This window comes from Apis cerana, linkage group LG14 (genome assembly GCF_029169275.1).
Source record: "Apis cerana isolate GH-2021 linkage group LG14, AcerK_1.0, whole genome shotgun sequence".
In the NCBI taxonomy this organism is placed as follows: Eukaryota; Metazoa; Arthropoda; class Insecta; order Hymenoptera; family Apidae; genus Apis; species Apis cerana.
The window spans coordinates 7983980-8007973 of record NC_083865.1 but is presented as its reverse complement, the minus strand read 5'-3'; the positions used below and the strand labels follow the sequence as shown (position 1 = coordinate 8007973).

Below are 23994 nucleotides of genomic sequence, written 5' to 3'. Positions count from 1 at the left end.
ATTATATTATATATATATATATATATATATATATATATATATATATATATATATATATATTATTGAAAAATATAAAAAAATATACAATAAACTCACCGAAGAAAAGAACGCCAACTGTCCAAAAATCCCTTCTCCACGATATAAAATGCTTTTTCTGGCTCTTCACATTTTAATATTTCATTTCTATTTTTACCATGATATAAATCATTTAACTCGTCCTTTTGTTGTTTGGCTTTTATTTTATCATCTTTTTTTGCCTTTTGTGCATTTTCCATTTTTTCCTTAACGAAAAAATATCTCGATATTAAAATATAAAATAATTATTAAATCATTTTTATTTCAAATATAATTCTAAAAAAAATACCTCACAAATGGAACATGAGCTAGAACCAATAGGATACTCCTTAGATCCTGGAAAATATTTTCGAAGTATCATCCAAGCTTCGCGGGGTACTATTTTTCTTGTTGAGTCTGGTGTTTTCAATGAACCATGCTCACAAAGTAAATCTTCATTGAAGTAAATTATAACTTCGTTCTCTTCTCCTTCTCCTGATTCCTTTATTCGTTCACTTTCCTTGCTTTCATTTTTCCTGTCTTCTTGAATACTATTCGAATCTTGACAATCTTCATCCTCAATTTCTTGTTCCATATCGTCCATAAATTTTTCCATTGCAAGTCTTCGCCACGATCTCAATGAATCAGCACCCACAACATAACTAGTCTCGAATCTATTATCAGTTAAAAATAAAATTTGTTTTATTTTATAAAATAATTTATTGGTTTAAATTATAATTAATACAGGAAACTTACGGTTCTTTAAAATTGCGAATAAGTTCACTAACTTCCTTGTAATCACGTTCAAGTGACATCTTGAAACGAAGTAGTTTATATCGACGTTTCACACAAACTTCGCAAAAAGAGTTTTCATCCAAACGTGGTCCACCACGATATTTATCATAAAGTATATCTGCAGCAGCTACAGGAATACATTTTGCCCGATTCACTTTTAAAGGATCAAGTCGATAATGCGTACACATCAATGTAGAATTATCTATTGGTGGCACCCCATCAATGAATGAATGTCCATTTAGCCATTTTGATAACCAATCACTTGGAATCCATTGATATTTCTCCCATGAAATTACATTCGAAATAATATTATATACATCTATGACAAGTTGTCTCTTTAAGTTCTGATCTTCAATCTCCTTTTGCTATAAAAAAAATATTGTTAACAATAAAAAAATATTTCTAATTCAGCTATTTAATTCTAATCTTTTGTTATTTATAATATATACTTTTTCTTGTTGAGTCGCCAATAAACTCAATTCATGTTTCACATTTTCTTGTCTCACTAAATCACGCAATGTTGGACTCACTTCCCAATTTTCAAATTCCATCTGTTAAATAACAAAATATTTTTATATAAATATCATTAAAAAAAATAATTCAATATACCGACCTCTTCGTAAAAGTCACGTTCCCCACAACTCATAGCTCTATGTGCGGCACCGTTTAAACGTTTGTAGTCTATCTTCACAACTTTGGGTAATGATTTTTTGATAAATATATCATGCTGATTTTCTTTATTATCGAATTCGTAATGTTTGCCATTTTGTTCATCAAAAGTAGACTCCTCTCTTACAGATACTTCCATTACAATATTTTCTGATACTTTCGAAATTTCCATTTCCTGTTTAGTCTCTATTCCAAGCTTTAACATTTTCTCAGAATTATTCACATCCGAAACGGAAATTGTATCATATTTACACTTTCCTTCATCTAATGAAACAGATTTTTCTTTAACTATCACGATGTTTTCTTCATGCATTGTGTTATAATTGCTATTAGTTTCTGTATCTAATTTTTTTAACTTATTTTTTTTTGTATTATTTATTCGTTTTTCAGAAGTAACTTTTTTATAAACTAACATATATGCAGTGTTAGAAGATAAAAATCCTTTCGGTATACGACCTCGTTTTATGATCTTTGAATTCTCTGTAATAAACAATTCAAACTTTATATTATTTTATTAAATAACTTATTCATTATATTACATAGAAACTTATATTTACCGTTAACTCCATCCTCGATTCTTTTATTCTGCATTTTTTCTACTTTATCATCACTAAATTGATACCATTCTCCGTTTGAATTGCATATATTTGCAATATAATGACCTGAATGTGCAGATGGTCCTTTATGACTCAAAACTGCTACAAGACTGTACAAATGAGTTTGTAGTGGACACCTCACATATTCTGACATATCAAGATCTTCGGGAAATTGTATAAAAGAATTCAACTTTCTTTTCTGCCCAGAATCTCTAACAAAGATAAATTATAAAATAATTTATTAACATAATATAATAATTTAATAATATAATATAAACATCATAAAATAAAAGTACCTATGAAACACAAAACGCATTAACTGTATATTTAATGTTTCTGGAAGAGATTCCAAGCGTATAAAACGGCGCGCATCTTTTTTGTCATTGCAGGTAACGCAGTGATACTGATTTGCTCCAGTCAACTGTTCCACAGACAAGTATTTCTCTATTGCCTCTTTCAAAGTGGCTGCAAGTTGTAGATCCAATTCGTAGAACGTTGTGGACGTTGGATATTCAGTTCCGCATTTCGAGCAACTGCGCCAAACATAAAACTCGCGTTATTTAGAAAGAAATAACTTCTCTCGGTCAGATCAGTTGATCGCACCAGTCATCGCAGCGAGCAACGTGTCCTACCATGTTCTCATCGTCAAGATCATCAGCATCATCATCGTTTAGGACAATTCTCATTTGTTTTCCACTTCAGAAAACCCACCAATTGATATAGCTGTATTTTCCTTGGGTCAGCCTCTGCAGCATCTGCTTCAGTTCTGAGTTTTGTTGAAGTTTCCCTTCGATATGGCAGAGAAGCAGCTTGGAGAATTCCTGTGCATCCTGCTGAGTTCTAGTATCCAATGACAACGCGATTGCAAGGTTCATTGGATCGAGTAGACGACGATTTCCAAATTGCATCATTGCAAATATATATTGCAACTGTCCAACTGCTGTCACTGGATGAAATGGTACTCCTGCCTTCTTAGCTTGACATAGTGCTTCCTTTTCCTCTGGATCATCTGTGATATTCCACTTGTATATTATTCTCCTAAAAATATCAAATTTCACTTTATAGTTGCAAATAAATTAAATATAAAATAAATCGATATTTATAAAAATGCATACCTCATATCTTCATTATGAAACCACATTTGAATTAAGCTATTAACATAACACGTTGCACCTAAATTCTTTAGACCAACATATTGTGTAGGATCGCGTAACTCAGATAAAGAACTTTCTAAAGGCATTACTTCAGCAGGTTGTGACTTCATATATTTTTCTTCTCCTAATCCAGTCAAGCACTGTGGATTGTTTGTGCAATTACGTCTGAAAACAAATTATATATTTATATTTAAAATATTTAAAAATATATTTATATATGTTATATTTATATAAGTATATAACTTACTTGCAATTTTTACATGCTTTTAAACCTATTCTATAAGCAGTTTCCAAATGTATCCTTTCTATTTGGTCTAAAACCACACCTTCCACCCAAGCCCATGCTAATTTGTCTAAATCAGTCTTTTTTGTTGGTGGCATTTTTACCTAAATTATAACAAATAATAATACATTTTTATAATTAAAATCAAATAATTCTATGTTGATTTTATATTAAGGTTAATATTTTTAAAAAAATATTGTTTTTTATTGTTATTTTGAACAATATTATATTAAGAGTATCATATACATTTCAAATATATGTCTTATTTCGCGCCACAAGAAAATCACAATACAATCACAGAATAAAAATGAAATGAAAGTGCCATTTAAAATAATCAATTTTTTAAAAAGAATATTATCGAAAATTTAGTGATATAAACATAACTAAATATTGAATTATGAAACTTAATATATGATACGTAAAGTTTTATATATCGAAAATATATAATGTATACTTACATAGAAGTACTGTATGTTCCTGATTGTTGAGGTTATGAAAGATGCCGCTGTGAATATTATAAAGTACTGTTTTTCTTTTATAACATTATCTGAATGTAAAAGAACTTTATTACGTTCGCGAGCTTATTGAACGCAAGCATCTATTGATAACTTCCGTGAACAGATAAAAAAGTATCATCAAAACACTATAACTGTTTGTCGTATACACTAACCGCCATATGCAATCGGCTTCGACCTAGGCGCGCGTCAAATCAATCGCTGCGTAATTTATTATATCTAAATTAATACATATTTATAAAAAATAAAAATAATATATTACATTATTTATTAAAATATTAATCTTTCTCAAATATAAATAATAAATATATCTATATACGCATAAAAGAAATTTCATAAATATCATTATTTGTTACTTTAATAATAAAATAATATATGTAAAAAAATTTCAATAAAAAAATTAAATAGCTAATATTAAAATTATAAGCTTGAATATTTTTTTGTTTTGATTATTTCTTATTATATTTTTATCATTTTAAATACATTCTAAAAAATGTCTCAAGATAAATTAGGTAAATATTATTTTATATTTTTATCTATTTATTAATAATAAAAATATAAAATATTAATAGATAATTTAAAAATATTTATATTTTATTTACAGTTACTATTGATATTCTACTAGAATTTTTAGAAGTAGCATTCAATCATATCTTATTTTTTAGAAATTTATATCCTAAAGAAATATTTGTAAAAAGAAAAATTTATAGCGTAGTTGTATATATTTCTGAACATCCTGAGCTCAATGAATACATAAAAAATGTATTAAATGCAATTAGAGAATTAGTGAAAGAGAATGAAAATAATATTAAAGCTGTGAATCTCGTTTTTTATAATAAAAAAAGAGAGCCAATTGAGAAATTTATTTTTGATTTTATTAAATTACAAGCAAATAACACAGAGTATGTATCCTTAAAAGAATTTAATAATAATAATAATAATAAATTATTAGCTAATTTAAATTTTATTTTAGAAAAGATCCATATTATTTAAAAACAGAAGAATCATTAAGAACAATTTGTTTGAAATTATCAATGTGTGAAGCATATTTGAAACCATTACCAGAAGATTCATCCTTTTCCATTGAAATTCAAACACATGAAACTGCACATATTATTTTAAGTGAAAATCCTTATTGTGAAGATTTTCCATGGATTATTGATGAAAATGCTATTGAAATGACTAACAAAAATTTACTTCCATTGAAAACTATAAAAACAGATTGTCTAAATTTGCAAATGTATGTTATTGAAGATGAAAATAAGAAATGCACAGATTAATCACAACTATATGTACTAATTGATTTCATAATATGTATTTATTAAATAATTATTAATCTTAATTATAAAGTGTTTAATTATTTTTTTATTTTATCATTTCACCATTTATAATGTCATAGATAAAAAATATAAGTAATTATAATTATAACTTCTATTAATTTTGTTTTTAAACTTTGTCATTTTTATCTGTTTGAATTAAATTGACAAAAAAATTCATTACTATTAAATAATATTGAATTTTTCCAAAAAATAAACAATTATTTATTCTAAAAGCATAAATTAATAGAAAAAAATATAATAAAAATTTTAAATATAGAAATATATCAAATTTAAAAAAAAAACTTTAAATATAATTTCTAATGCACGTGTACTTTATAATAATTAATAATTATTAATAATTCCACGAAAGATTTACTTTTAAATATATATAGAAAATTGTTTAAAATTTATATTACAATATAAATGTGTACAATTTTTTTTTAAATTTTATTCATTTAATTAAAGTGTCAATTTAATTTATTAAAAAATATTAGGAATACATAACTAAATTATTATTATGTTACATACTGATTTTCATACATCGAAAGACTCTTCCTCTATTTTTCTTTTGTAACCAATTTTTATCTTGACATATAATAAGTGAAGGATGTCTTTTTTAAAGTTCGATTATTTCTATTAACAATTTTATTTTTTAGCAATTTTAATAGAAATTATATTTTTAATTTTTTTATATTTTTACGTAAAAATAAAAAATATTTTTATTTTACATTTTTATTTAATTTATTAATAACAATTTATGAAAAAATATTTTTGATTATTAAATTATTATATATAGTTAAATGATTATTAAATTATAATATATATTATATAATATATTATAATATATATTATAAATATATAATATAGTTTAAATTTTACCAGGCAAAGTCAGAAAAAGAATGGAATAATGAAAATAAAACTAATGGTAGAATTTTATTTTAATAAAAAAATTTTTGAAAATAAAAATTCTATTTACTTTAAAATCAATTTTTTAAATTTTATTATATTTTATACAATGTAAAAATGGTACGTATAATATTATTTTTTATTTATTAGAAAAAGAAAATTGATTAATATATTTTTCTTTTCTCAACTTATATGATCAGTAATAATACTTATTTTCGTAAATTAGATTAATACTTATGTTCATGAATATAAATATATACATAATTTTCAAGATCTAAAATTTTTTGTTTATAATGATGCTATGCTAAAAAAAATCAATATAACCTAATATTTTAAGAATAATATATCGAATATATTTTTTGTAAATTAGACGTACATTAAACTTATTACTACATAAATATGTAATACAGATTTGAAAACATGTGCATTGTAAAACAAATTTACAAAATTATTTCAATAAATGCTCTATTATATCTTAAATTAATAAAATGTTAATAATTTTTTTCTTAAATCGTAACGCACATATGTTACATTAGTCATGTTTTGCTGTCAATAACAATGAACACGTTCACCTATACATATTGTGCAGTATAGAGCAATTATTATTTATGCTAAATACAAATTTTTCGAACCAAATATCAAATATACAATAGTATAAAGCGACGAACATGAAATTAATGTAATACCTGTTATTACAATGATTTCACATATCCAAAGAAACATTATTTGAAAACGTTATTTCCTACATTTGTAATATTCACATAATATTTAATTCAATTTGTGTATATTTAACATCTAAAAAGCAACGTTTTGAAATAATTTTTCTGAATTGTAGATATGTTTATAATATTTAAGAATTATATAGTTTAATAAACAATGAAAATTAGTTTAGCAAATAATGGAAATGTAGGTAGGTGAATAATAATGAAATTATAACTGAGTTTGCAGTTTATATAGTATTGTTTAAATCAAGACGTGGCCTTTTGCTATGAACTGTAGCAGCGTCATCTTCAGAATCACCATTAGCAGATAAAAAATCACGTTTTCTATCAGCATGCTGAAAAATATAATTGATAAATAAATTTAAAATTTAAAATATGTAATAGAAATTATTTAAAAATATGTATATAATTTTATACATTTTTATCCCAGTGCTGATGAAGATACCTTAGTAGTATGGTTGTTTTTTCTGTAACTATAACTGAAAATAATAATTATATTTATATTTATTTTTATTATAAAATTATTATAAATATATATCCTAAAGTTCTTACTTTGTTCTGAAGGATGATCTTTTGTAGGAAGATAAACCGAAGGTTTTTTTACACATGTTCTGTTTCCACTATCTGTATGAAAATTAGCGAAGTTATTTTCATTGTGAGAAGGCAGGCCCTTTAAAAACTCAGCAACAGACTATAAAGAAAGAAAATCAGATTAAATTATTTCTAAATAAAAATAAATCTAAATACTTGCTCTCTTTTTTAAATAATGAAAAATTAAAAAAAAATTTACAAATCATATTTTTTTTTAAATTATATAGATTAAATATTTAAAAATAATTTATCCATTTATTATTAAAAAAATTGCAACAAAAATGTATAAAAAGTAATTATTCTTTTCAACTAAAATTCAAAGAATGATTAATCATTTATTTTTAAAAAATTTTAATTCAAGTTGTATATAACCTAAAAAACAATCAGTTCATATCAAGAAACAATTATTATGAAATTATAAATAAAAAATATATCTTACCATTTTGTAATTATCTGACATATCACGTTACCAATCACTTAAAATATTTTTATTTCTCGCTGAAGAGAAACTAATTTTTAAAACTTTCTAATTGATACGAAATCAACTGCCATCATTTCGCCGAAGAACCACAGAAGCCAAATGTCTAGATTCTATTTCTCTAGTTAATGACGTAATAAGTAACAAAAAAGTATCTTATTCAAAGCGACAAAATAGAAAATTCATAAATATATAATATATAATATCTATATATTTTAGAAATATCAAGTAATTTTCTTTTTTGTAAAGAATATTTGCAATCGTAATTATTATTTAATTATTTGTTAATCTATATTATATATATATATATATATATACATACACACCATACACACATATACAAACATGTTATATTAATAAAAAATGATTCAATATATGTGCATAATTTTAAAATAATTTAATATAATTACATAATAATAAAAAAATCTGACTATCATTTTTTTTTACTTTAAAAGATTTCAAACATAGATAATGTAAATAATGTCATGTTTGACATTTCTCAATGTAAACATAACCTAAAAAAATCGTAGATATTACAATAAAACTTATTTTTAAAAATTAATAGAATGTACAAAAGAAAATGGAAGAATTTAAGAAAAATTGATAATGATAATTTTGAACTTGAACCAGAAATAACTAAAAAATTGCAATGCTTTTCGAGAGTTAATTTTGCACATATAGCATTTGATTGGAATGAAGAATATTTCGTTGCAATTGATACAGCAGGATATTTATATTACATCGATTTAACAAATAATTCTCCTTCTTATAAAAAATTAGGTAATATTGGAAGAGCAACATTTGTAGGGTGTAATCCTATAAATAAATGTGAAATATTAGTTGGTCTCACTACAGGTGATATAAAAATATTAAGAGTAAATATAGATGTTTCTCAATTTTGTCTATTAACTGCTCATAAAGTACCACCATTACAAATTTCTTTTTACAAGAAATATTGTTTAACTTTTTCATGTAAAGAAGTTATAATATGGTGTTTACATTCTTGTAGCAAAACTCAACAATTAAAAATTAACACAAAAAATTGTATAATAAAAAAAGCAAGTTTCTCGAATTTAGGACATATTGCTGTACTGCATTATAATGATAATTTTCAAATATGGAATTACAATCAATTTGGAAATAATATTAAAATTGATGCAAAAGTATTTGGCATACGAAATATTAATGATTTTGTCTTTACACAAAATGGAAGAGCAATGATTATAGTTAATATTCAAAATAAAATTGTCATTTTGAATACATATAACTGGAATTTAATGAAAACTTTAAGTTTACCAGATAATTTTATTGGAATAAAACATTTATCTCTTGTACCATCACCTTTGGATGGTGGAGCAAATAATATAATAGCTTGTATTTCTTCAACTTATAATCTATATTTTTTTGATCTGAACAAATCTTGCTTCATTAATATTTTACAACCTCTTAAACCAATAAAGAAAATTATAATTTCTCCTACTGGCAGATTCATAACATATATAGAAAAAGAGGGTCATTTAAAGTTCATAATTAATGAGAAATTATTTTTAGAAAAATGTGAATCTTTACAAAAAATAGAACCATGTAGACCAGTTGCACATGAAATATGTGATCATTTACAATGTGTTAGACAAAATATTAAGCGCGAATTACGTTTAGAAAGATTAATACTTATTTTAAAAGAATTTGGAGAATATCCTGAAAAATATCGTGTATTAATATGGTCAACTATTTTAAATTTGCCAGCCAATAAAAGTGCATATAATGCTTTGGCTAATAAAGCTGCCAATATAAATTTTACTTTAAATATTTTAAAAAATCATCCATTAGCAAGTAGAAGTAAAAAAATATTATTAATGACAACAGTTAATTGTTTAATACAATGGTGTCCTTTATTAATGCAATGTTCATTTTTACCAAACTTAGTTTTTCCATTTCTTATGATTTTTCAGGTAATAAAATAAATAAATTATATAAATATTACGATTAAACAAATAGAAGATAAAAAATACATTAATTGATTTATTTTTATTATAGAAAAATCTACTATGTGGATTTGAACTTATTCTGAGTATTTTATTAAACTATTGTCAAAAATGGTTTGAATATCATCCTTTACCACCATTAAATATATTAGGTATAATAGAAAATATTCTCCTACAAGCAGATCCATCTTTATTAAATGTTTTTTGTGAGCGAAAAATAACATCCAGTGAATATGCATGGCCACTTTTAAAGACTGCAATGAGTGAAGTCTTGTCTGGTCCTGAATGGTTAATTTTATGGGATCATTTAATATCTTTTAAAAAACCTTCACTTTTATTAATGAGTGTTATTGCATATAGTATATGTTCTCGTGAAATTATCATATCTTCATTGCAAACGCAAGAAAATATTAAAAAATATTTTATTAAACAAGGCCATATTGGTGCACAAGAATTACTAAAAGTCGCTCAGAAGCTTGATAATAGCATACCATTAAGAATACATCCTAGTTATTATCTTAGGTATAATAATTATTCTTTAATAAACATAAAAAACGATTTTGTATTATTTTCTTATACATTAAATAAATACTCTACATCATTTTTTTTAGAAATGAAATAATTACATTGCCTTTTAAAGGACCATATCCTCCATTTATGATAAATGATTTTCCAAAATTTTTAACAGATGAAATTTCTATTTTCGAATTAGAAAAATTAAAACAAAAAGAAATTATGCGTGAACATAATCATATAATTACAAAAATTGCAGAAGAAAATAGATTAAAACATGAGGCAAAAACTTTTATAGATGAAATTCATCAAATAAGATTATCTGGTAAGACTATAAATTAAATTATTAAGAATTTTGACAATATAAAATTCAAATTTATTTCGTTTTTAGAAGCACAAAAATGTTTCAAAGAATATGCATTTAATGAGGATTGGGAATTGAAAGCAACAGAAGAAGATACATACAAAGCTAAACATAAATGTATTTGTGATCAATTTCATGATATTCCACATTTAGATTTAGAAACTTCAAGTAATGAAGATATGGTAGATTTAAAAAATGATAAAACAAAATATCAACAATTACAACAAGATGTAGACAACTTGGAATATGAAGTACAAAGTTTTTTAGATTCATTAAGATCTCAAAAATCAAAAATAATTAATACTTAATATATTTTATAATAGAAAATTAATATATATTTTAAAATAATATGTAAAAGATTGGAATATAATAAAACATCATATATCGTTTAAGAACTTATTAAAATGTATAATTATAAAATTTATGTATAATATTTACAATATTGTGATTATAAAATATCTTTATATAAAAATATGTTATCTTTATATGGAATTATAATAAAAAATTGTCATATACATAGATTTTTGTTACAAAAATATTTTTTTAAATGCTTTGTTTATAGAATAATGATGATAGAATAATAATGATAATATTGTATTTTATATTGTCTTTGTACATAAAACTATACTTTTTATGTATATTATTTTAGAATTAAGAATCATATTGAATAAATGAGTGAACAGGTACACTAAGTTTTTCTCTTCCCTTTAATCCAATTAATTCAATTATTGTTAAACATTCAATTACTTCACCTCCAACTGCTTTCACTAATTCTATTGCAGCTTCCATGGTACCTATTTAAATTTATTTTTCTAATTTTTTCTGAAATTTAATAAAATTTATTTTTCTATTATTATTGTCTTACCTCCTGTTGCTAGTAAATCATCTACAATAAGCACTCGACTTCCTTGTTTTATTTGCTCTGTTTGTATTTCAAAAGTATCCTATATCAGATAAAAAAAAACAAAATACATAATTTTGAAAAATTAAAAATTGATGTTTAAAAATTAAAAATTACATTAAAATAACTAATAATGAAAGAGTTTTATTTTATTTACTGACCTCTCCATATTCTGAATTAAAGGTACGATTAAAAACCTTTCCTGGGAGTTTTCCTTTTTTTCTAATTGGCAAAAATGGTTTTCCTAATTCCATGCATATTATAGGTCCAAAAAGAAAACCTCGTGAATCTAAACCAACTATGAAATCTACTTCAAGAAATAAAATATGTTCCACTATTAAATCTTTCATTGCCCTCACTGCGGAAATATTGCGGAAAATACCAAATATATCACTAAAAATAAAGTTCTAAATTATATTTTATAAACATGAATGTATAACTTTTTAAATTATAACAAGATTAATTATAATCAATATATAATTAATAATAATATAAATTATTAAATAATATTATTAAATAAAATCAATTTCTTACCGATACAGAACACCGGGTTTAGGAAAATCAGGAAAAGTGGCAATTGAATCTCGTAATAACTGAATCTTTTCGTTTTTATTCATATTCGTTATTTTAATAATTCAATGGCTGCAAATGATATATATAAATAAATAAATATGTAATATTTCCTGCTTATATAATAATAAAATTTCATAACAAAAAATAATATAAGAATATTATTATTACATAACTAAAATGAAAACATACCATAAAATTATAAAAGAAAGAAAAAAATGAAGTTTTATTAAGAATATCACGTGCATAAGTACTTATATAAATTACATTGTGATGTCACGAATGATGTGAAGTGACGAAAATTTTCAAAATGGATCATAATTTTACGAACAGATAAAATTTTTGTATAAAAGTAATATTAAAAATAGAAAAATACAATTTTTAAGTGAAATTTTTTAATTTTGGAATTAAAATTCAAATTAAAACTTAAATTCTTAAAAATTAATAATATTTAAATATTTTTGTTGTTTGATAATTAGAAACATATAATTTTCAAAAGATATTTATAATTCTTAAATAAAGAGAAATATTGTGATTTATAGTTTTAGAATATTTCTGAGAATTTAAGCTTTAATTTAAGTTTTTAAAAATTAAAAAAATTTTGTTTAAAAGTTGATATTCATAATTTTTTATTTTGTTATGACGATTAGTTCCATCTGTTTGCTGTTAGATGGTGTCACAGTATGCATATATCTACAATATCATTTTTTAACATTTTCATAACAATTTTTTTCCTTTTTTAATTTTTTTAATTTTCTATATGTACTATATATTTTCTAATTTTCTATATGTACTATATAGTATAAGTTTAATATATTTATATATTTAAGTGTTAAAAATATATATTGTAAATATTTTTTCTATGTTTTTCGTATTTCTATGTTTATAAAGTATTACAAAAATTTAATCTAAAAATTGAGAAATTATGATTTTTCTATTTTTTATTTTTCGCATCTGGTAATATTTTACATTTAATTCGTAAATTAATTTTGCATATCATAATTTTAAAAAATTATTTTTATACACAATATAACATATGCTAAATATTTATATTACAATAAAAACCATTCAATAAATATGCTGTATAATATAAAAATTTTATAATTTAAGAATTTATTTCTTGAAACTTATAAAAAATATTTACATTTTTTTTTCATATATTTAAATATTAAATGAAAAATACATTTTAAAATCATATGAACGTTATTATAATATACATTATTATAATTTTTTATATAAAATATTAAATTCAAATATTGTTAATTAAAATAAATTATTATGGCAGTGTAAAAACTGAATGCTTAAAATATTATTAGATTGTTAAAATTTATATCTTTTTTCAATTTAATTTAATATTATTTAATATTATATTATTATTTATTTTTAAAATTCTTCTTTATGATCTATTATTTATTATTCTATTTAAAATTATCAATTTTATGACTAGTAGAAAGTAGCTCATAGAAATAATCTTATAAAATAAGATCAAATACAACATTCTTTAACCGAATAAATTATTCGATTCCCACATTTTTAAATATTCAACAATAATAAGCTGTAATTATTTACAAGAATCAGAAATATGGAATTGTACTTGAAAATGATTTAAACTTTTGTTGTAGCTAATAATTTAATATAATGTGCTTTATGTGTTATTTCAAATTCCTGTGCTGGTAGGAAACATTGTGTTTGTATCCTAGGATGTCTCAGCCTTTTCAAAACGCTTCTACCAATTATCGCAATTATGATTAAAAGAGCGCAGCTAGCTCCGATTATCGTTAAAACAATTAACTCTGTATTTTGTTTGAATTTTTGTACTTCAACGCAACGTAATCTATCTCGATTATCTATAAAATTTGTGATAACGTCTTCTTCATTAACATCGTCAAGACTTGCACAAACTTTATAACGACCAGGCAATAATACAGCTAATGTCACAAACGTTAAGCTACAATTCAACTTTTGTTTATGAACTGCAGATTCAGCATCAAAAACAACCACAGACAGTTCGCATTCAGGTAAATTTGATTTTTTCGAGATTGATAAAGTAACATCGACGTGCAAAAAACCTTGATCAGAGACATTCACATGTACTCCAGTTATTCTAGTATCTAAAGAAGAGACAGTCTCTAAATTTCTCCCAATTTCTTGATCTTGTTGTAATTCTCGTTTAGATTCTTCCAAAGTTATCACATCGCTACAACCCAAACCTAAGGAAACATCATCGTAGCTATTTGGCACTAGAAGTACTACACAGTAACGATATTTATGGCCTAATTGTAAATGTAAGGAAGCAGGTATGGTAATTGGAAGTGAACAGGGATCTCTCATTATACGTGAATCACAATGAAGAGAACTAGAATCTGTCTCATTCTCGGTATCACCTATAGTTTCATAGACAATTAAAGTATCACAAGTATATCGTTCTGTACACGGTTCTACATGCCACAGGAGATTAATACCAGTTGACTTGTCATAGTGGAATTCTTTCAATGTTAATTGAGCTCCTGCCAAAGGTAATCTGGTCATGATTGGTGGTGTCGGTTCACCACAAAGAAGATTACCAGGAGAAACTTGCGTCAGTATACCATTTTCTAAAGCAGGTGGTGTTGCACAGACTGCTGAAGACTTATCTTCTTCGTTTAAGCTAGAATTGCTTAACCAATTGGCAAATTCTAAAAGCGTGCAATCACAATTCAAAGGATTATCTGCCAAAGAAAGTCTTGTGAGTCGTAACTTCGATGTTGGTACGTCGCTGGCTACCATTGTAATATCGTTATCATCGAGACGAAGATCTTGAAGACTTTTTAATGGTACTACCAAATCAGCAGTCAAAGATCGTAAAAAATTATGCGTCAAATCGAGAGTTGTCAATTTTTCCAAATGTGCCAAAGAAGCGCTGGATACCGCAACAATGCGATTATTTGCTAAATCAAGTCTAATAAGAGTTGATAAATATTTAAATGAATGATCTTCCAGCACATCAATCTATATAAAAACAAAAAAAATCAAATATTTCCTCTATACTACTTATTTTCATATATATTTATTTAATTTTTATGTAGATTGAATTACCTGATTATGACTTAAGCTGAGATAAGTTAAGTTTCTCAAACCTACAAGAGCTCCTTGTTGTACATTTATTAACTCGTTTTCAGAAACAGTAAGGAAACGTAATCGTGGCATTTGAGGAAGAAGATTTGGCCCCATTGGACCCAGTAATAGATTATTAGACAAATCAAGTTCTTCTAAACTTTTAAGACCTCTCAACGCTGATAAAGCTGATACACTTAAACGATTTCCACGCATTCTTAATGAGCGCAATAAAGGTACTGCAGCAAAAGCTTGGGGTGATAGTTGTGATAATAAATTGTCGCATAAATCTAAATATGTTAGATTTGACAAATCCTGAAACATTTAAATATTTATGTCTAACGTATAATGTTATGAATTATTGATTTTCATATTTACCTTATTTTCGATTATTTATTATATATCTAAGAATTTTTAAATTTTACCTTAAAAGAACCAGCTTCCAACATTTTCAGTTTATTCTGAGACAGATCCAATCTTTCTAAACCGATCAAATGCGATAAAGCTGTAGTAGGTACAGAATCTAATAAATTGTTTGGAAGTCCAAGAGCTTGAAGAGGTGTAATAAACCCAACGAAAGCATTTTCATGGATACGTTTCAATTCTCCGCTAGAAACGACAAGCCCATGCAAGGCAACATCTTCCAAAAAACGAGATGGTAATAAAGAAATTCCTGTTATTGTTACATCCAGTAAAGAAATCGTTCCTGGACGACTAAATTTCAACTTTTTATTGATAATCTGTGTAAAAAAAAAATGTTTTTATGTTTTAATATTCAATTCAATTTAATAATTAAATCAATCAATATCAATAATCATATAATATAATTCTATTACGATAATATGTGAATATAAATCATTTGAGTTACTCTCGTGACAAATTTAATTATTATCATTTGATTCCCAAAGGAGTATTGTAAGGCTAGATATTCGAAGTAATTGGTAACGGGACATTCAACGCAAAGCAAACATGTACAGAGAGACTGCACAATGATTTGTTGAACCATATATAATAGAATATAAAATAAATAGAATTTGTAAAATATTTTATTGGTCTATACACTCACGCTTTATATTTATTAAAAAAATTTTTTAAATTATTAAAAAAACCACTGACCTCGATAATATGGGAAAATAATAAATCTACGATAGTTTTGACTATCATATTATAATTATTTCAAAATTTAAATAAATTATATGATGTATTTTTTAATATTTTTGATGTATTTTTTAATGATTTCATTAATAGTTTTTAATATGATTTCAATAAATAGATATATTCAATTGTTATTATTAAATGCTATGTAGATATAAAAATTATACCTGTAAAGCGGTTCTATCACCGGTACATCTTAATGTATGTGGAAAGTCACAGGAACATTCGACGCCCGCTTTTGTAATATTTGGACACTCCCAAATTGTGTCAGACGAAGGTGAAGATGCGTGGGATGGATCTTGAATATTTTCTTCGTCCATACTTTTTATATTTGACAAATTAACCATCGTCCTCTCAGTTTTATTTAAATTAAATGTAGTTGTGACTATCGGTGCCAAGATGGTCGTCGAGATTGCGTTGGTGGTCGTTCCATCTTCCAGGAAACCATCCATTATTGCGTCTATACAAGACGCTATCGTTATTAACAATAAAATTAGCAAGCATCGAAACGTCCACAGCATTCTGAAATATATAATTATTTATAAAAATAGATATACCATGGATATATTTCTTTTATATATATATTTATTTTATATAAATAAATATATTCATATGTTTAATATTGAAAAAGTGAAATGAAAGAGTGAAATAGAGAAATGAATAATGATGCAACGAATGTCGACTGAATTTCGTCCTTTCAGTCATTTCAATACTATTACTACTATAACCATTTAACTAACCCAATTTTTCATCACTACAAAATTTTTAATTTTACTTTTAATATGAACAATCAATAATCTATCTAATTCGTATAATCTAATATCGGTGAAACCGGTTGAAATCAATGTCCCATAGTTATTATACAGAATTATGGCTCATCAGTCGAAACGATTTAGAAAAGTTGATAGAGTTGGACAAAAAACTACAAAAAATATCCCGTTGGAAAGAAGACGCTGAAGAAGCGGAAATTGATGTAAAACGTGGATTGGATTTACTTCTTCCAGTTTATCTTAAGTATTAATCCAAGATATAATCTTACGAACTGTTTACAAATAGTAGAAATCGATGGAATATGTTTTCAGATATCGTAATTTAGTGAAAAGACTAATAGTTTGCCATGATCAAATGGTACAAACGCAGAAAAGAGAGTTGATAAAGCGGGTTCTGGATTGTGCTGTCGGTCGAATGTTAGAATACAAGCAAGAAATCGTTAATTTGAACTATAATGATTATCAGTTTAGTAATTTTATAAAATTTTATAGAATTTATATTGAAAATGAAAAATATATATTAATAATTGTTTAGATGGCCTGATGATTTTATGAAACAACTGAAGTATACGCCAGATGATGTGGAAATTCTTGTGTGTGCAGCAGGTAAAGATATTGTGAAAAAACGTAGAGAACGTATTCACAAGATGATAGAAGATGCTATAACAAGTATTATGAAATTACTCAAACTTATATAAATATTATTAAATATTATTAATAAAATAAAATAAAATATCTATCAAAAACATGAAATTTTATTTTGAATAGTATCAATAAAGGATGAGAGTAAAGAACCTTCTGAAATAGATGTTAGTGAACTTACCCCATCTCAGGAAAGCATAAGATTGCGAAGAAGAAGACTTAGAGAAAAGACTCCGACAGATGAAATACCAATCTTATATGAATCACCGGAAAAGATAGCAGCTCGAAAAGCTGAACGAGCCATGCTAGAAGCAGTGTTGCTTATTCAATCTCATGAAAGAGCAAGAGTTGCTCGTGCTATTGGAAAAAATAGTAGAAATTCTATAAATGAATTATTATTTGATAATAGTTTTCTAATAATGGTTTTTCAATATTATAGTGATAGAAGATCAAAAATATAATAAAAATGTAGCGATGGGATTAATCGTACCAAAAAAAATAGATAAAGCTACATATATTAATGCTGCTAAAACAATACAGCGAGCCTGGAGAACATATGCAGCAAGAAAAAAATTGAAAAATCGAATTGCACGTACAGAAGAATTATTAGGCATGACGATACCTAGTTGGAGAAATCAAGAAGTTTTTAAAAAAGATAAGGAAAATTTTGAAAAGAAATTAGCTCTAATGTCAGTTTTTGCCGATGAAACTGCAAAAGCAACAGAGAAAGAACAAGCAAGAGTAATCTTCTTTCAAATTATCCTAATATTTTAATTTGAACGTTTCTTATATATTTTACTTTTTAATTCTAATTTTAACTCTAATATTTTAATTGCAATAATTTCAAAAAAAAACTAAATTATTTCATTGCTTAAGTTATTAAAAATTAAGCGCCCTGGTTTAATGGAAGACATTACGGATGAAATTCGAGAATGGTTCATTTTATGGTATGACGAATTAGGACATTTCTATGTATACCCAGCTGCACGTTTAGGTGGCAGTGTGCTAATCGCTACCGGACAAACTATAACACCTCAAGAATATTTGGTGATGAAAAAAGCTAAAGAAATGGAAAAGAAAGCAGAAAAAGAAAAAGTCAAAAAGAAAAAAGTCAAAAAGAAAAATTATTGGATGTCGGAAACAAAGGCATTTTCCCTTCTTAATGAGGTTAATCAATCTTACAACTATGATTGGAGTCATCGACATTCGAATGATTTTCAACAAAAAATATGTCATGATTTAATCACGGATGAACTCTGTTATAAACTTCAATTGGAAACAAGAAAGGTTGTAGATGAATTGATGAGATTAGAATTGCAAAAATTAAACGCAGCACTCAAAAAAGATTACGCGGCTGATTTACGTCCATTTGACGTACCTTTTGACAGAGGTAAATTATTAAAATCATATTTAATATGATATTAAATAAAAAATTAATTATGAAAGATAATATTTCACAATAAGTTGCATTATAAAAAACTATATTAGATGTAGGATACTAATCGAATATTATTCATTAACATAATCACATAAATAATTGTCCTTTTATAATTACATGACAATAAACATGTAGATTTCTATAATTATATATAATCTTCAATTAAAAATAAGTTGAAAAAAATCTTTCAATATAATTGCTAAAAACTAAATAATATTTAAAATTAATTATGTTACATCGCTGAATATTCCTGTGAAATTAATAAATAGGTAAAAGAAGACCACCCCCCAGAAAGAAACCTCCACCATCACCTGATGATTTTACAGAAGATTTCAAAGAATTGGTCAGAGCTAATATCATTAAAGATTATCCACTCAATTCTCTCAACGATTGGATAGGGGATCGTTCGTATCAAAATTATGAAGCAATTCTTGAATTTCGAAATTACAAGCATCGATTGGGCGAAGTTAAACAATTAGTCATGGAATATTGCATTCTTCCTCTTAGTACAAAAGAAATTCATCAAATCGCGCCATTAATCCAATCCGTTTGTATCTGTGGTCTTCCTCAACAAGGAAAGACCTTTTTAGTGAACGCTATCTGTTCTGAGGTTTTCTCATTTTTTCTTCAATCGTGTCTAAAAAATTTCAAAAATTTCAAAACTAATATTAATAAATTTATAATAGGTCGGAGCATTGTTATTCGATATGTCACCAGCAATATTGGCGGGTAAATTTATGGGACCCAAAAACGAGCACAAATTAATCAACACAATTTCAAAATTAGCTCGAGCATATGCTCCTTCTGTAATTTTCATCGATAACAGTGAAAAAGTTTGGGCAAAAAGAGTACCAGTGGACGAAATATATCTAAAACCAAAACGATTTGCACGATACTTCCCTAGATTGGTGAAAAATATCAAGAAAGGTGATCAGGTGACTTGATAAAAAATTTTCTTAATAGGGATATAAATGTTCAAATGTTATAACATTTTTCGTATTTTATCCAATTTTATTTGAGAAAAAAATCAGAAAAAAGAGTACTTCGATTTCACAATCGAACGAGCTTACATATACAAGTGTCTCACCTAAACTGGTAAGGAATGTTAAAGTTGGTGATCTGGTAGCGCCCACTTTATGAAATTCTTGATATTCCTGTTTCGACTCTTTCTCCGATATGAATGAACCACCTCAATAAGCCAGTCGGAGACTTTCCCTCTTTCTCTTTCCCAAACGTCTCGATCGTTCGAAGCTGGTCATCAATGAAACACCTCCTACCGAACGATTTGGACGTAGGTGGTACCGAGTTAACGTAGGATTTAGAGTGTCGGTGATTCCGGACCGATACTGTTACTCATTGGCGTAGAATTATATCCTACGATACAAAATTAATATAGATATACGCTACACTTAGTAGCAATTTGAAGAAAAAACTTGAAATTAATTATTCTTCCACACAAACGAATTTGATTATTTTCGAAAGAATAAATAAAAAAATAAGATTTGATACATCAGACTGCAATGTATTTTTCAGATTCTATTTCTCACGACCGCCACGGAACCATATGCAGCAACAGCACCCTTCATGAGAATCCACAAAAAGTTCATAATAATTCCTCTCACAGACTACAATACGTTATATATGTTTTACAAAAATGAGCTGATGAAGTATCACGGAATTGATCGCAATATCGATGTCTCTAGTATGGCAAAAGTATCTGAGGGCATTCCGTTGGGATACATAAAAAATACTATACAAAATATCTTAAATCTTCGTCGAAGAATCACATTGAAATTCAAACCATTACTCGCGACAGAAATTATAAATGAAGTATTGAAATATGAACCTTTGCCACCGAAGATGATATCTCAATTTGAGAAATTTGAAAATCGTACACCGCTTGTAAGGAAGAGACTTAGGATGTTGGCTAAGGAAAAAGCCCTATTGGAACGTGCAAAAAAATTGCATAAATGAAAAAACTCATAGATGAAAAAATAATTAAAACAAATTTACAATATGGTAAAAATTTTCTATTCTTCATCGAGAAAAAAAGACTATGAAAATAATTGAAACTCATCAAATAAAACATGGAACAAATTCTTATATGCATTAAGAGACAAAGTTATAGTATTTTAACGAGTTTTTTCTACAATAAAAATAATTCATAATTACTAATCATTAAAAAATAAAAAAAAACTGAAATTTAAGATAAATTAAAAAGAAAACGATCCAAAATGAACATAAATATCTCTGTACGATGTTCAAAGACAGTGACCTTTCCGGGAGAAACATCGTTGAAAGAAGCATGATCATCGATTGAGCGATTCGTTCTTTCTTCGATTCGCCAATGTTCGTGTCCGGACGTGAAACTGGTTTTCGTCTTCGTGGGATGCTAAAAACGATCATCGAAAAACAGGAGACAGATATGGGGACGAATATTGTAAAGAACTTTATAAATTCGATTGTATTACAACTTCCACTAGCAAATTTTTAAAAAATACATAAACAGTATCTTAATTTGAAAAAAAATTTAATTTTGAAATATTTTTTCAAAGAAAGATCAAATTTATAGCTTATTTAACAAGTCAAAAATCAAATTCAATATTTTATCATACAAAAAACAATACATATTACATGTATATACAATAAAGTATTTTAAATTATTATTATTAAATATCTTCCAAAGATTCAAAATATTAAAAGATAAAAAATTAAAACTTTAATTATAGAAATATTAATTATTTAAACTTATTTTTTCTTAATATCTAAATTTTATGATTTACAATTCAATTTAATTTAATAATGAATTTAAAGATGAAGATTTTGAAAAAATACTATGAATTAATAAAGGTATAAAAAAAAAAGTATTATTGCAACAGAACTGGATACTAAAGGATTAGAAATACTAAAATTATATTTTTTTTCCAAAATTCATTGTCAAAGGGTTGGTATATATACACATACCTATAGCAATGTGTGTCTCTTTTATCCGGGTTTTGCGGCCCCTGCGGCTTCTCTTCACGCGCGGCACACGCACACGCGGCTGATACGTCGTAGTCCTTACGCAGGCGCACTCACGCATCCAACCCACGTTGCCTGTTGCACGCAGGCAACACACGTAACGAGAGTAAGCACAAGCGGACCAATCGCACGCTCGCCAAACCAAGAGAACTGTCACTCGGCCATAGGCGCGGACCCGCTTAAACTTCGAAACTATGAGCTCTGGACTACGCTATTTATCACTTTTTTTATTTAAAATAGATAAAAGGAGCGACAATACCCATACCAATGATATATTCGCAAGTGCATTTTCTAATCGAACCTATTCAAAATTTTCCGTGTTCGTTTTTTTAAATCAAATTTCACTATATCTGTCTGTTACGAAAAAATGTTAGATTTTAAATCAATTATAATGTCGTAAAACACAAAAGAAGAACGATCATACGACGACGTCGTGCTAGCACATACTGTGCATGAAGCATGCGGTGGGCACTCGTGTCGAGAAAACGTCGCCTCCGCCGCGTCCACACGGTGGGGACTCTGCCGGTACGTCCGTCTCTCTGTGTCTCTCGGTTTCCACATAGCATAGCCATGTATGGAACACAGGACGACGTTCTCTCTCCCGGCCCTTACGCCCACTTGAACCGCTGCTGCTGTTGCTCCCGTAACTATCCGCCTCGTTCTCATAATCCCGAACAGGTATCGTCGGACCAACGTCACCGTTGCAGGTTATCCGTTGATGTTACTCGTCAACCTTGTCTTTCTTGTCTGATCGGAATACTTGGATTGTAAGCCAAGATTCACTTGTAGTTTAATTTAACAATAAGTTGCGTAAGTATTTTCAAATCCAACACACATAAAAAATCAAAATTTTTTGTGATTTAAAATTTATATTTAATATTTTGATTATAAAATATAGATTTTAGAAGAAAAAATAAAATAGATATTGTTCAAAGGAATAAAAGAAAAAATTTTCAAATATTTAATGTTAGATTATATTTTAAAAACAATATTGAGAAAAAAAATTATTAATATATTATTTCTGATTATCGAATTTAGATTTTCTTTATTTAATATTTTACATTGATTACATATTTAGCATAATTATTAGTAATTTCGGAAATAATGTTATATATGATATATGATTAAACTTCATTTATACAAAACATTTTGCAAGATGAAAAGCAGATGAGAAGAAAATAAAACACTGAAAACCTGTAAGATCTTCATCAAGTATTTTTTGATACTGAAAATTAATTTAAAATTAATTATTACTATTATGAAATCATGTAAATCGAATCTTTACGCCTACACAAATAGGATTGATGTAGTTATTGATGAAAGAAAATGTGATTTCTTTAATAAAATTTTTATAAAAATATTAAGCATATCATATTAAGCATGATCATTAATTTGTTTTTTTAATGTTAATAAATATATTTTTGAAGATAACAATTCTTATAAAAATAATATTTATATAA

The 23994-nt window shown here is 26.1% G+C and overlaps 7 protein-coding genes across 11 annotated transcripts in view; 3 read left to right on the top strand and 4 right to left on the bottom strand.

Moving 5' to 3' along the window:
• The window catches only part of LOC108000684 (ubiquitin carboxyl-terminal hydrolase 48), a 61874-nt gene extending 57726 nt beyond the window's left edge, over nucleotides 1-4148 (bottom strand). For 2 of the 4 annotated variants that reach the window (XM_017061189.3, XM_062084527.1), the window contains exons 1-11: nucleotides 4010-4148; nucleotides 3516-3655; nucleotides 3230-3433; nucleotides 2826-3152; nucleotides 2411-2647; nucleotides 2076-2326; nucleotides 1463-1998; nucleotides 1299-1400; nucleotides 811-1214; nucleotides 365-728; nucleotides 97-281 (exon numbers count right to left, since the gene is read on the bottom strand). In XM_017061189.3, the coding sequence (XP_016916678.2) occupies nucleotides 97-281; nucleotides 365-728; nucleotides 811-1214; nucleotides 1299-1400; nucleotides 1463-1998; nucleotides 2076-2326; nucleotides 2411-2647; nucleotides 2826-3152; nucleotides 3230-3433; nucleotides 3516-3649 (2744 nt within the window). In that variant the 5' untranslated portion in view covers nucleotides 3650-3655; nucleotides 4010-4148. Of the gene's footprint in view, nucleotides 1-96; nucleotides 282-364; nucleotides 729-810; nucleotides 1215-1298; nucleotides 1401-1462; nucleotides 1999-2075; nucleotides 2327-2410; nucleotides 2648-2717; nucleotides 3153-3229; nucleotides 3434-3515; nucleotides 3656-4009 lie in introns of those variants that run through there. The other 2 variants (XM_017061190.2, XM_062084528.1) reach the window with 2 other exon arrangements.
• Nucleotides 4149-4381: 233 nt separating this feature from the next.
• Nucleotides 4382-5415, top strand: LOC108000638 (mitotic spindle assembly checkpoint protein MAD2B). The gene is made up of 3 exons (XM_017061092.3): nucleotides 4382-4578; nucleotides 4671-4968; nucleotides 5040-5415. The coding sequence occupies exons 1-3, from the start codon at nucleotides 4560-4562 to the stop codon at nucleotides 5344-5346; spliced, it is 624 nt and encodes a 207-aa protein (XP_016916581.1). The 5' UTR covers nucleotides 4382-4559; the 3' UTR covers nucleotides 5347-5415.
• A 1206-nt stretch (nucleotides 5416-6621) lies between these two features.
• LOC108000691 (DET1- and DDB1-associated protein 1) lies at nucleotides 6622-8993 on the bottom strand. The gene is made up of 4 exons (XM_017061203.3): nucleotides 8044-8993; nucleotides 7566-7704; nucleotides 7431-7492; nucleotides 6622-7348 (listed from the first exon to the last, which is right to left on the bottom strand). The coding sequence occupies exons 1-4, from the start codon at nucleotides 8062-8064 to the stop codon at nucleotides 7241-7243; spliced, it is 330 nt and encodes a 109-aa protein (XP_016916692.1). The 5' UTR covers nucleotides 8065-8993; the 3' UTR covers nucleotides 6622-7240.
• Nucleotides 8649-11465, top strand: LOC108000692 (TBC1 domain family member 31). The gene is made up of 4 exons (XM_017061206.3): nucleotides 8649-10034; nucleotides 10120-10589; nucleotides 10679-10905; nucleotides 10972-11465. The coding sequence occupies exons 1-4, from the start codon at nucleotides 8649-8651 to the stop codon at nucleotides 11250-11252; spliced, it is 2364 nt and encodes a 787-aa protein (XP_016916695.1). The 3' UTR covers nucleotides 11253-11465.
• LOC108000709 (toll-like receptor 6) lies at nucleotides 11329-23712 on the bottom strand. Of its 2 annotated transcripts, XM_017061239.3 has the most exons (7): nucleotides 22478-23712; nucleotides 20601-20887; nucleotides 16831-17185; nucleotides 15934-16248; nucleotides 15491-15823; nucleotides 12608-15403; nucleotides 11329-12487 (listed from the first exon to the last, which is right to left on the bottom strand). In XM_017061239.3, the coding sequence occupies exons 3-6, from the start codon at nucleotides 17182-17184 to the stop codon at nucleotides 14021-14023; spliced, it is 2385 nt and encodes a 794-aa protein (XP_016916728.1). In that variant the 5' UTR covers nucleotide 17185; nucleotides 20601-20887; nucleotides 22478-23712; the 3' UTR covers nucleotides 11329-12487; nucleotides 12608-14020. The 2 variants fall into 2 exon arrangements, with proteins under 2 accessions (XP_016916728.1, XP_016916731.1); XM_017061242.3 differs by lacking the exon at nucleotides 20601-20887.
• On the bottom strand, nucleotides 11596-12462 carry LOC108000693 (adenine phosphoribosyltransferase). Its single transcript, XM_017061207.3, has 4 exons — nucleotides 12380-12462; nucleotides 12007-12238; nucleotides 11810-11888; nucleotides 11596-11738 (listed from the first exon to the last, which is right to left on the bottom strand). The coding sequence occupies exons 1-4, from the start codon at nucleotides 12460-12462 to the stop codon at nucleotides 11596-11598; spliced, it is 537 nt and encodes a 178-aa protein (XP_016916696.1).
• Nucleotides 17181-21682, top strand: LOC108000708 (IQ and AAA domain-containing protein 1-like). Its single transcript, XM_062084526.1, has 9 exons — nucleotides 17181-17677; nucleotides 17746-17898; nucleotides 17969-18102; nucleotides 18226-18447; nucleotides 18524-18816; nucleotides 18952-19465; nucleotides 19783-20123; nucleotides 20200-20448; nucleotides 21047-21682. The coding sequence occupies exons 1-9, from the start codon at nucleotides 17508-17510 to the stop codon at nucleotides 21485-21487; spliced, it is 2517 nt and encodes an 838-aa protein (XP_061940510.1). The 5' UTR covers nucleotides 17181-17507; the 3' UTR covers nucleotides 21488-21682.
• Nucleotides 23713-23994: the final 282 nt, after the last annotated feature.

What these genes read in the sequence shown, in the direction of transcription:
- LOC108000693 (XM_017061207.3), bottom strand. Translation starts at nt 12,462, where the DNA reads ATGAATAAAAACGAAAAGATTCAGTTATTACGAGATTCAATTGCCACT. An exon ending in TTAATTCAGAATATGGAGAG is followed by an intron (nt 11,889 to 12,006) that starts GTCAGTAAATAA and finishes TATCTGATATAG; the next exon opens with GATACTTTTGAAATACAAAC. An exon ending in TGATTTACTAGCAACAGGAG is followed by an intron (nt 11,739 to 11,809) that starts GTAAGACAATAA and finishes AAATTTAAATAG; the next exon opens with GTACCATGGAAGCTGCAATA.
- LOC108000708 (XM_062084526.1), top strand. Translation starts at nt 17,508, where the DNA reads ATGTCCCATAGTTATTATACAGAATTATGGCTCATCAGTCGAAACGAT. An exon ending in TGACGTACCTTTTGACAGAG is followed by an intron (nt 19,466 to 19,782) that starts GTAAATTATTAA and finishes ATTAATAAATAG; the next exon opens with GTAAAAGAAGACCACCCCCC. An exon ending in TGAACGCTATCTGTTCTGAG is followed by an intron (nt 20,124 to 20,199) that starts GTTTTCTCATTT and finishes AATTTATAATAG; the next exon opens with GTCGGAGCATTGTTATTCGA.
- LOC108000691 (XM_017061203.3), bottom strand. Translation starts at nt 8,064, where the DNA reads ATGTCAGATAATTACAAAATG. An exon ending in TGTCAGATAATTACAAAATG is followed by an intron (nt 7,705 to 8,043) that starts GTAAGATATATT and finishes CTTTCTTTATAG; the next exon opens with TCTGTTGCTGAGTTTTTAAA. An exon ending in ATCAGCACTGGGATAAAAAT is followed by an intron (nt 7,349 to 7,430) that starts GTATAAAATTAT and finishes TATATTTTTCAG; the next exon opens with CATGCTGATAGAAAACGTGA.
- LOC108000638 (XM_017061092.3), top strand. An exon ending in TTACAAGCAAATAACACAGA is followed by an intron (nt 4,969 to 5,039) that starts GTATGTATCCTT and finishes ATTTTATTTTAG; the next exon opens with AAAAGATCCATATTATTTAA.
- LOC108000709 (XM_017061239.3), bottom strand. Translation starts at nt 17,184, where the DNA reads ATGCTGTGGACGTTTCGATGCTTGCTAATTTTATTGTTAATAACGATA. An exon ending in GTGATAGAACCGCTTTACAG is followed by an intron (nt 16,249 to 16,830) that starts GTATAATTTTTA and finishes TTTTTTACACAG; the next exon opens with ATTATCAATAAAAAGTTGAA. An exon ending in TGGAAGCTGGTTCTTTTAAG is followed by an intron (nt 15,824 to 15,933) that starts GTAAAATTTAAA and finishes TAAATGTTTCAG; the next exon opens with GATTTGTCAAATCTAACATA.
- LOC108000692 (XM_017061206.3), top strand. Translation starts at nt 8,649, where the DNA reads ATGTACAAAAGAAAATGGAAGAATTTAAGAAAAATTGATAATGATAAT. An exon ending in CATTTCTTATGATTTTTCAG is followed by an intron (nt 10,035 to 10,119) that starts GTAATAAAATAA and finishes TTTTTATTATAG; the next exon opens with AAAAATCTACTATGTGGATT. An exon ending in TCATCAAATAAGATTATCTG is followed by an intron (nt 10,906 to 10,971) that starts GTAAGACTATAA and finishes TTTCGTTTTTAG; the next exon opens with AAGCACAAAAATGTTTCAAA.